This window comes from Camelina sativa, chromosome 12 (assembly GCF_030686135.1).
Source record: "Camelina sativa cultivar CO46 ecotype springtype chromosome 12, ASM3068613v1".
In the NCBI taxonomy this organism is placed as follows: domain Eukaryota; kingdom Viridiplantae; phylum Streptophyta; class Magnoliopsida; order Brassicales; family Brassicaceae; genus Camelina; species Camelina sativa.
Genome location: NC_141891.1, coordinates 17114853 through 17126944, shown reverse-complemented (window position 1 = coordinate 17126944; position 12092 = coordinate 17114853). Strand labels below are relative to the sequence as shown.

The 12092-nt window shown below is 36.5% G+C and overlaps 1 protein-coding gene and 1 pseudogene across 1 annotated transcript; one reads left to right on the top strand and one right to left on the bottom strand.

Annotated features, from left to right (window-relative positions):
- The window catches only part of LOC147930638 (putative F-box/FBD/LRR-repeat protein At1g22000), a 30428-nt pseudogene extending 29839 nt beyond the window's left edge, over positions 1–589 (bottom strand).
- Positions 590–9146: 8557 nt separating this feature from the next.
- Positions 9147–11271, top strand: LOC104733605 (TNF receptor-associated factor homolog 1a). The gene is made up of 8 exons (XM_087479908.1): positions 9147–9326; positions 9433–9544; positions 9642–9730; positions 9823–9891; positions 9966–10098; positions 10216–10374; positions 10471–10951; positions 11052–11271. The coding sequence occupies exons 1-8, from the start codon at positions 9263–9265 to the stop codon at positions 11220–11222; spliced, it is 1278 nt and encodes a 425-aa protein (XP_087336034.1). The 5' UTR covers positions 9147–9262; the 3' UTR covers positions 11223–11271.
- Positions 11272–12092: the final 821 nt, after the last annotated feature.

The following is a 12092-nucleotide window of genomic DNA, read 5'->3' as shown; positions in this document are numbered from 1 at the left end:
GTTATAAGGATAAGGACGACTATGAATATTTGACATCGAAGTGTTTCTGTTGTGCTTTTGTAACCCATCTCCTACTATCATCGCATGCCGGTCCTTTCGAGCAAGTTCCATTGTAAGAGAAAGAGAGAGATTGAAATATAGTAGAATAGAATGTAAAGTTGTGTTTATTCATATGGTAAAGAGTAGTATTTATACATGTACAAGTTGCCTAATACGATAGAGTCGTATCTTTGTGAATATATTGAGACATATCCTAATACCCCCCTCACGTTGGTAAGTAGTAATTGCGAATACCCAACGTGGACAATAGATAATCAAACACCAGTCGAGGTAGAGATTTGGTTAGAAGATCAGCAACTTGATCATGTGTAGAAATGTGTTCAGTAGAGATTAACTTGTCTTGAACCGCGTCACGAACTTGATGGCAGTCGCGTTCAATGTGCTTGGTCTTTTCATGGAAAACAGGGTTGGCAGCAATGTGAATAGCCGCTTGACTATCGCAAAACAGAGGAATACGATGTGAGTGCTCAACACCAAGAGTCGAGAGCAGAGCCTTCAACCATTTGATCTCCTTGAGAGCAAAGGCCATGGATCGATATTCAGCTTCAGCAGAGTAGAAGACACAGTATCTTGTTTCTTGGTCCGCCAAGAGATCGGAGAGTCGCCAAGTTACATAATATAAGCAGAGAGAGAATGACGGGTGCGAGGACACGCTCCATGATCAGCATCACAATAGGCCGTGAGAGACAAAAGACTGTCGGATCAAAGAAAAATTCCCTGTTCGGACGAGCCCTTAAGGTAGCTTACAAGGCGGAGAGCCGCCTCCCAATGAGCGACAAGAGGAGCATGCATGAACTGGGACAAGATATGCACAGCATAACAAAGATTGGGTCTGGTTATAGTGAGATAGATGAAACGACCAACAAGGCGTCGATACTGTTCGGGATTAGCAAATGCAGGACATTCAACAGAACCAAGCTTGTGATTCAACTCCATAGGAACAGCCAAAGGCTTGCAGGCAAGCATACCAGCCTCTTTGATGATGTCTAACGCATACTTGCATTGCGAGAAACAAAAACCTTCTGGTCCACGCGAGACTTCGATACCAAGGAAGTATTTTATCTTTCCAAGATCCTTCATATGAAAACACTTGTGAAGCTGAGCCTTAAAATGATTGATGGCATCAAGATCATTGCCGGCAACGATGAAAACGTCGACATAGACCAGAACATGTATATAGTTCGACCCGTTTTTATAAGTGAACAAGGAGTAATCGTCGTAGCTTTGAGTAAAGCCAATATTGCGAAGAGCCGTAGACAGCTTTGCAAACCAGCACCGAGGCGCCTGTTTAAGACCATATAGGGATTTCCTTAGACGACAAACCTTGTTCATGTCAGAGCACTTAAAACCAGGAGGTAACTTCATGTAAACCTCCTCCTCAAGATCACCATGCAGGAAGGCATTGTGAACATCCATCTGATGTACTTCCCAATTTTTTGCAGCAGCAACAGGCAGGAGAGACCAAACCGTTGTCATTTTCGCAACTGGAGCAAAAGTCTCCTTAAAGTCGGTACCTTCCTTTTGATGATTTCCTTTAACAACCAAACGGGCTTTATGACGCTCCCGAGATCCGTCAGAGTGAAATTTAAGCTTGTAAACGCATTTGCAGTTGATAGCATGCTTCCCAGCCGGGAGATCAGTTAAGTCCCATGTATGGTTAGCCTCAAGAGCCTCGATTTCTTTTTGCATAGCATCACACCATTCCTTGAAATGTTTGGGCTCCGTACTGTCGAGGATGGCCGCGAGAAATGCGATGTGATTCGCTGAAAAATCAGCATTAGATAAATAGTCGGATAAAGGATATAACACCTTACCAGAAACCGAGTTCGAGGAGGAAGACGTGGGGATACCAGGGAAGAGAACGTGAGAAGTAGAGTGTATTGGGGGTACGAAGCAATCCTTGAGTAAGATGGAGGGCTTCTTAACCCGATGCCCTTTGCCAAGTAATTCAGGAAGACCAGGTGACGTGCTACCAGAGTCAACCGGGTCGGAAACAGAGTCAGCTGCAGTAGTAGAAGTAAGTGGACTCAAGGGAGTCGGAGGAGAAACAACAGTGGCGGTTGGTGAAATTGGTTCGGGTAACGAGTCAGCCTGCACCGGAGAATTAACAACCACAGCCGGAGCCTGCGAGGGGACAGAGATAGTAGAGTCCACGGGAGCAAACCAGTCATCCTCGTCGATAACCAAAGGTGGAGATGGTAGCGAGGGAGATGGTTGTGGTGGATCAACATAAGGAAACACATCCTCCTGAAACCGTACATCGCGACTCACGAAAATCTTGCACGTTTCAAGATCATAAACACGCCAAGCTTTCTTTCCATGGGGGTAACCGAGAAAAATACACTTACGACTGCGAGACCCGAACTTGTCTTTGTCACGATGACGAATGTGTGCATAGCACAAGCACCCAAATGTCTGTAGCATGTCATAAGAGGGACGAGTACCAAATAGAACTTCATATGGAGTTTTGCCATTCAAAACAGAGGATGGGGTTCAGTTAATAAGATGAGTGGTGGTGAGAATGCTCTCTCCCCAAAACTTAACGGGAAGGTTGCCTTGAAAAAGACAAGCACGAGCCACATTTAAAATGTGACGGTGTTTACGCTCAGCACGTCCGTTTTGTTGTGGAGTATCTACACACGATGTTTGGTGCAGAATGCCGTGTTCTTGAAAATAAGAAGTAAGGCACATGAACTCAGAACCATTGTCACTGCGAATAACACGAACAGGTTTACTGAATTGCCTTTCGGTCATAGCACAGAAATTTCGAATGAGATAAGAAACCTCGGACTTAGCGGACATAAGATAGGTCCAAACAGAGCGTGAGTAATCGTCGACAATGGTAAGAAAATAAACATCACTGGTAGTAGAAGGAGTTCGGTATGGACCCCAGACATCGCAATGAATCAAAGAAAAACATTCCATTGTTTTATTGATACTAATAGGAAAAGAATCACGTGTTTGCTTAGCACGAAAAAAAATGTCACAACGTGCAATCTCGCAAACATCATGCGAAGATTGTTTAAATTCCAGTAAAGAAAACAAAGCACTAGAAGAGGGATGTCCGATTCGTTGATGCAACAAAGCTCCAGAGACGGTGGGAGACGACGAAGCCGTGTAAACCCGAGCAGCAAGGACACCCGTAAAGTAATACACTCCATCACGTTCTTCCTCCGCCCCAATTAAAGTCCTCGAAAAACGGTCCTGTAAGAAACACAAAGTGTCAGTTAATATCGCAATAGAGCCTGTTTGTTTAAGAAGCTTAGAGACATAGATCAAAGTGCAATCAAAATCAGGAACGTAGAGGACATCGCGTAATTTATAAGTAGAATTGAGAGGAATAACGCCTCGCTTGGTTGCACGGGACGCAGTCCCATCGGGTTTGGTGACATTGGAGGGTATAATATCAACAACATCATGTAAAATAGAATAGTCTCCTGTCATATGGTGCGAAGCACCAGTATCGAGAATCACATCAGAGAGACAAGTGTTACCCGATAACTGTTCAGAAGACACATTAGGGCGTTGAGCTTGAAGAAGTGAGATCAGTTGAGAAATCTGATCAGTACTAGTTGTAGAAGAAGAGGCAGCCAGCGCAGTGTAAGCATGTCCACGACCGCGACCAGTACCCCTGTTCGAGCGACCACCACGTTGAACGGGTTTGGTGTCAATGCGGGAGGAGTCGCCTGGTTCGGGTATGGAGAGAGGAATGTTCTTTTGCTCATACTACCAGTCCGGAAAACTGTGAAGTAAGAAGCATTCGCTCACATCATGTCCTTGACGGTGACAATGAGTGCACACACAGTCACGAGGTTTGGGAGCAGAGATAGCAGCAACCTTTGAAGACTGGTCGTACTGAACAGAAAAACCAATCGCCTCAGGTTTTCTTGTTTCTTTGAGACGTGCCACATCCAGGTTTTGTTCTTCACGAATCACTCTCGAGTAGACCTGGTTAAGATAAGGTAATGGATCCTCATCGGTGATTTTGGATCGTATGTGAGAGAACCGAGGGAGATTAAGACCAAAAAGGAACTGATGGATTTGATCATCCTCACGTTCTTTGGCGAAATCAGCAGCAGCCTCACAACGACAAACCCTACTGGATTTGTAGTTCTGGAGTTCTTCCCATAGCTTGGAGAGACGTCCATAGTATTTAAGGACTGGTTGACCATCTTGTTTACATAAAGCGATCTCATCCTTGAGAACTTGTTTGCGGACTCCGTTACCAACAGAGAAACGGACACGGAGACTTTCCCACAAAGTGGAAGCTTTGGAGATGAAAGAGACATGGAGCGGATACGAGGATCTATAGACGTACGGATCCAACCCACGATCATGGAGTTTGCCGCGAGCCACTGTGCAAGTTCTGGGTTAGTGGTCGGTTTAGGGGCCGAGCCATCGATGAAGCCAAGTTTCTGCTTTGCCTGAAGGGAGTTTTGGAGTTCAGTAGCCCATTCAGGATAATTATCTTCTTTTAACACAACGGAGGAGATGAGAGAACCGGGGTTATCGAAGCTTCCGAGTGAGTAAGGGTTGGTTGTCGTGGTAGCCACGGCAAGTTGACTAGAGGGAGGATCCACAGTTGATGTCATCGGAAACACGATGAAAGGAGAGAAAATAGAAGATAGAAAAAGACGGCGGTCACAAAGGATGCAACGGCGGCCAAAAGAAAAAAAATTAGGTCAGAATCTTCTGCTCTGATACCATAAAATATAATAGAATAGAATGTAAAGTTGTGTTTATTCATATGGTAAAGAGTAGTATTTATACATGTACAAGTTGCATAATACGATAGAGTCGTATCTTCGTGAATATATTGAGACATATCCTAATAGAGATTAAGAATGTATTGAGTTTATTTATTCAAAATAAAAAGAATGTATTGAGTTTATTGTTTTGGGTGGTTAGAAAAAGCAACAAAGAAGGATTTTATTAACATTAAATTAATAATACGATTTTCATAAAATTGTACTTGAGTTTTATTCTTCGAATGTGTTTATTGATGTATTAATGGAGCATTTCGAAAATCTAATCAATATATAGACAAACTTTTTAGAGTTAAAATTTGGGAATTAAGTCAAACAGAAAAAAAAAGTTAGCAATAGAATTTCATACTTTTTAATACACAGTATTTGGTTAATAATTTTTCGTTGTCAGAATTTGGTGAATAAGTTCATGGTTTTCTTAGGAATGTAGCAATTAGCTAGTTTGGCCCGTATAGTTTGACATATTCTTAGGAAGAGGCCGGCCTTTCGCACTAACTCTTTGAGGTCTTATATATATAAATAAGTTTGGAGAGAACATGCACGATCTTTTTAACAAAAAAAAAAAAAAAAAAAAAAAAACATGCACGATCTTAAAGCCTAAACCTATAATAATTTTTCATCTTTTTCAAATTTTAATCTTTTATGCATGTAAGTTGTAAAATGTAGAAACGATTACGTACACATTGATTATATGTGTCTAACAGTTTTATATTCCTACTTTATAATTCTTTTGGGATTGTTTAATTTACTCAAACAGTATTAGTGTATCTGTTAAAAAAATAATCTTAACAGTTAATTTTTATCTTTCTGTTCTATTCCCAATTTTATATGTAAGTTATGAAATTTAGAACCCATTTGTACAGCAGATGTGTCTATAAATATATAGAATATAACCAAATTTCTTCGTTTTGAGTATCCCTAATTAAATAAAAATGTCGAAGTATTAATAAGCTGTATCATTCCCTAGAAGCAGCCCCTAGAACTATCCTAAACATACAAATTGCAATAGTTATAGATCATTTGAAGAGATTAGTAGTCGTCTAATTACAAAAGTATGTATGGGCCGTGTATGATCATTAGAACTTGAACCGTAACCTCCACATTGGTAAAGAGTTAAAAACAGGTTTGAGAAAATGGAGTTTGCTAAAAACAGTCAGGGTTGAGGATTGAGACATAAAAAGTGATTTCGCTGTTCTACTCACGTCATCTTGCGTGCACGGTGCACATGTATGTGCCTTGATTCTTTTATGCTGTATACTATTTCTGGTAACCTTTCTTTATTTTCTCGTAGCATGTCATCAACAAGAATCAAAAAGTACAATAAACTAAATAAATAGATCATGCATACACAATTTTAAAATATAACAGCACAAATGTCATCACACATATACTATTCGTATACCTTAAACTCATAACCGTAACCATTCACGTAGAATGAATTGTAAGCATGTTTTTTATTTGTTGTGAGCTGATTATAATTTCCCTCATTTTCTAAAATTTTCTCCTCTCAATTATTACTTAATTTATACGTATAAAGAAGAAAGGTAAGTCCCTGAATTGTATTTTCTTATTTTTTAATTTTTTTATCGAGTCTTCATGTCATTACTTAGGTTCCACGAATTTAAACTACTAAAATAATCCTATAACTTCGTAAAAACAAATTTGTTTTCGAAAAATGGTTCATGAACCTTAATGACGGATACAAATCACAATGTTGTTTATATTTTGTAACCTTGCGTCTGTAGACTGTAGGTGATATATTTACGTATGTATGAGGTAAAACCGTAAAAGGTAAACACACAATTGTAAAAGCATTAAATATGCCACACACACACACATCACATTTATCAAGTAATACAGTTCGTATGTAATGTTGTAAGATTAGGATTTATGTGTAATATATAGTAATGGAGTTGATCAAATTAATACTTTCTTCTTAATGTATACAACTCGTACACACATTTTATATCATATTTGTGATACCATGAGCGAGCGACCACAATGCTAGATGTACTGATGACCTTTGAACTATTAGCATTTTACAAACAAATAAGCTTTCGCTCATTTTTCTATCACCTCTACACAGAGTTGAGATTGCCATAAATAATATAAAGTCCATAGCTGTAACACAAACTAATGTATGTGCTCTCAAAAGTAATTAATGAAATAGACTTTGGTTTTTTACATCGATAATATGTACGTATATGAGACCTGATTAACGAATTAGATGGCCTCCACTAGTGAATTCCTAATATAGTATATGAAATGTGTCTTTTTTTTTTTTTCAAATGCAATGTGTCTATGATCATCACATGAAATAATATCTCAATAGGGATAGTGGGTATATAAGAATTAATTAACAGTGATTAGCATTTTATGAAAATTTGATCAAAGAAATATCTCTTGATTCTTGTATATACACCTTAATTAACCAACATATATATATATGTATGTGCACTCAAACATGCACAAAAAGAGTGAAGTAAGTCAATGTTTGTGTCTTTAAAAAACGTGAAGTAAAAAGCATCTCTCTCTCTCTCTCTGAATTCGCATTCTCCGCCACCAACCGCTATGGAATATGAGGTTTGCCTCTCGGAGCTCGAGGATAACGAAACATGTCGGGTTTTGCCATACTGCAACCATATGTTTCACATTGACTGTACTGATATGTGGTTTCATTCTCATTCCATTTGTCCTCTCTGCCGACCACTCGTGGATCCTTTCGCCGGAGGAGTTAAATCGATGGCAGAGAAAGTCTTGGTCTCCCAGTGAGGACCGAAGTTCACGACCTGATTTGTTGAACGTGTGTTTATTGTGACTGCCACGTGGACATATATCAATGGTCTTAATTTATGTATGTTCTTTCTTTTCCTTAGTTTATTAGACTTTTTAGGAGTTTAAGATGCATGCAAGTAAAAGAAAATACTTTCTCCATTTCTTCTAAAAAATATTAATTACTCTAGTTACCTAATCTAGTTTTAACGCATTAAACGTTTGCTTTGCTTGTCAACACATTTTTCAATGTCTCGTATACAGAAGTGATAATGCATGGTTCTATCTACATGGATTTTTTTTGGTTGATTAGTAGTAATCAATTAGTATCTCCTAAACGAGTAGATAGCACTTGTATGGATTTTTTTGGTTGGTTTGTAATAATCAATTAGTATCTCCATCAAATTTTATCCATCAAAACGAAAAAAACATATTTATGACATTATAAGTATCCTCGTCTATTTTTCATCATTGTTGTTAATTTCCTTTGATTTTTTTTAATCTAATATATATAAGGGGTAGTTTTGGAATAATTGACATTTATTTATAAAATGCATAAATAGAAAAATGTTTAAATAATTATCTTTTATTTCTAATTTTCTTTAAACTATTAGATGATATAAGTTTTATTAGAAATCTAAGCAAAGTAAACAAACCAAAATAATCTCTCCATTACTGTTTATCAGTTTATGTATCGGAGATATTCATTTGTTGGTGTGAGAAAAGTTTAGTTGTAGGGTATGCGCTCTGGATATAAGGGATAGTTTCAGAATAGTTGACATTTATTTATAAAATGCATAAACAGAAAAATGTTTAAATATTTATTTTTTATTTCTAGTTTTCTTTAAACTATTAGATGAATAGTAACAAAAAATTTTGATATAAATTTTATTAGAAATCTAAGCAAAGTAAACAAACCAAAATAATCTCTCCATTACTGTTTATCAGTTTATGTATCGGAAATATTCATTTGTTGGTGTGAGAAAAGTTTAGTTGTAGGGTATGCGCTCTAGATGTTACACCTAAAAGCGCTAAAGTGCATCCGTAAGGGTCACGGTTTTTTAACAGTTTTCTTTTTGTTATGAATCAAATTTTAGCAGGAATATTCTCAAAATCATTATTCGTATACATTTCACTACTTCTTAAATCTTCAATTTCATTTTCATATTTCGTTGACTATTTGTTCATCAAACGAATTGGAAGATTTGTTTCTCGAGAAAAGATTTGTAGATCTTCTTTACCATAATTGTATAATAATATTTATATTTTATAGATCTTCTATAACTGATCTAAGAATTTTTACTCCGTGATATTAGCAATTTTTCTTTTCCTTTTTTGTTGATTGTGTCAATATTAGCTACAGTACTTCGTATATCTTATTACAGTAGGGGGCGATTAAGCTTCTTTCAGCTCTGCTCTTCGTGTAAGTGTTTTTTTCTACATTTTAAAGATTGACTTTTAGGGTTTACTTGTTATCGGATTTGGGAATTTTTGGTGTTACGATTTGGTCCCTAGATTCGTACGTCTAATAATCTTATGGTATTTATTACGTTCGCTTCATAATTCGATCTGTGCCATGTCTATAAAATTATTGTAATAAGGCTGTCATCCGTAAGATCAATCCTACACTTAATCCTTATTTCCGTAGTTTGGAGGCGAGAGATATGTCCGAGATCACTAATGAAACTTCTGGAGAGGGCACTTTGACTAACAACATTCAAGATTATGGTTAGTATTTTCTTTTTTTCTTTTCTTTTGGGCAAACCGGTTTGTATTTTCATTCTTTGATTACACAAGTATTTAAATTGCTCGAAAATTGTTATATAATTCCTAGGATCAAGTCCATCTGAACTATATGGGACATTTACATGGAAGATTAAGAAATTTACACAAATCAATGAGCGAGAGATCCGTAGCAATACTTTTGAAATTGGTGGACACAGATGGTATGTGAAATGACATATTCATTTTCATAATAATTAAGGTTGAAACTTTGTAAATTTTGTATGCTTTTTTGTTTTCTTTATTCTTTACCTATGACAGGTATTTGTTAGTTTATCCAGGAGGGTGTGATGTTACCAACCATCTCTCTCTCTTTCTATGTGTTGCAAACTATGAGAAACTTCATCCAGGTATAAGTATTTTTGTTTATTCTGTTTTATCTCTCTCGATTTGTAAACCTTTTATCATCATCATTTAGGTTAATTATAACATTCTGAAACAGGTTGGAGTCATTTAGCTCTGTTTACTGTAGCTGTGGAGCATACAAATCCAAAGAAATCGAAGTCTTCAGGTTATTTTCTGTATCTTTTAACTTTATTTGAATCAGTATGATAACGCAGACAAACTGAACACGTTTCTTCGCAGATACGGTTCACCAGTTTTGGAAGAAAGAGCATGATTGGGGATGGAAACAGTTTAGTGAGTTACCAAGATTACATGATGGATTCATAAATATGTTTGGTGATCTTGTATTTAAAGCTCAAGTTCAAGTAATTAGGTAAATGCCAAGATTTTAAGTATGATATGTCTTGAGTGATATATATGTATCTATCTAGCCACACTATTCCATGCATGCCACCATTAACGTTGAACCAATTTTTCTTAATTCTTGTAGAGAGTGTGTGAACCGACCTTTTCCTTGCATTGATGGTCAGTATAGGAAGGAACTTGTTAGAGTTTATTTCAAATCTGTAGAGGAAAAGTTCCGGAGCTTTGTGGAAGAGAAAAGAAGCAAGTTTGTGAAGTTGTTTGACGACAAAACCCGATGGAGGAGGTAATTTTTTCATGTTTGTTTCCTTAAAAGTTTGAGCAACTTTGATCGATAACTATACAAGGAAATGTTTTTTTTTTGTTAATTTTCATGGTGTAGCTTATGTGCCTTTTGGTTAAAGATGAAACCAACTTCGAGGCTCGAGATGTCTCGAGAGAATAAGGATGTGATTCTAAAACTAGTTGTGAAACACTTCTTCATCAAGAACGAACTTACATCCACTTTGGTGATGGACTTCTTGTTTTATGGGTTAAAGTCTCTTAAAGAGAATAAGAGCCATTTAGAAAGACTTGTAAAAGTGGTTGTGAAAGAATTGATCCGCAGTAACCAAGTTGAGTCCGCTATGAAGAGTCTTGAAGACTCCACTAAGAATGACAGAGAAAATGATGACAAAGAACTCGCTTTGAGCACTCTTGATGAAGACGAAACTAAGACTGAGAGAACAACTGATGCCAATAAGTTTCCAGCTGTAATTGCTAACGTGGACAATGATATGTGTATTGTCAAAGAACCGATGTTACTTCTAAAGAGATTTGTTCTTGCGCCATTGCCTGAAATGGGTTCTCCAAAGCTTGTGCAGGTTAGTTTTCAGCTTCTATATAGCTCCACACCTATTAGAAAAAATTACTTGTACGTACATGCTGATAATATTTTTTCTTTTCTTTTCAAAATTTCTTTAGCTTAGGAGTGCTGCATCACAGAATGATATGGAGCCCGATGAGAAGCAATTAGCTGATTTTGGTAGATTGGCTTTGGAGGTATTTGTTCTTGACCATATCTTCTGCAACAAAATTGAATTCGCATACGAAGACGCTATTGCATTGGATAAGGCAGGAAGAGCTTATTCATGAAGAAGAGCTTATAGATAAAGTAAAAAAATGTTTTGTTGGGAAAAAAAAATGAATGATTTCTATTTTAAGTGTCTTATTTATTTATTTGTAGAATGTTCTGGATTTTAAGACATTTTAAGATAAGCTTTCTAGTTTTTAATTATGTGATAAAACCTAAGAAGAAAATGGTGGTTATTGTTTTTTTTTTTCTCCTTAACTCGTTAGATTCTTATACATTGACTAGCATATATATTCTGTCTTTGATAGTCCACTAGTGTATCGTTTTAACTTTCTAAGCAAATTTAGTTTTAACTTAAAGTATGTGCTGATATATGGTTTAATATGATAGTTGAGTTTTTCTGTAATATTGTTAGTTACATCTTTGTTAATTAACAAAACTAAATCAGTGGTATATATATCTAGTTATCTACCATGAGTTACACATTGGATGAGACATTTTGCTGAAATGTCACAATTACACTTGGTTCCTTTGGTCAAAAAAGGAGGTTATGATACAATACAAGTCAGTCTTGAAGCAAAGTTTTGGCTTATTTTAATCAGTCTTTTCTGTTGTTTATTTAGTTTCAAACTTTCAATTAATGAAGAAGCATGAGAATTGAAAACTAACAAGGAGCCCTATAGTATCTCTAGTTCAACCATAACTGAACTAGGACTAAAACACTCATCAGGGCTAAACTTAAAAATCGTATGTTAATAGTGCTATACATATAGTTAGAAATTCAAGGTTTTGGTTCACTTTTGTCACCTTCCTACTAGCTACTAGTCTACTACTATAAAAGCTAAATTTATTAATTCTCTTTAAAATCTTCACTCACACGTCACAAACTGCAATCACTGAAGTGATTACTAAATTAATGAAAAGCTTTTGGG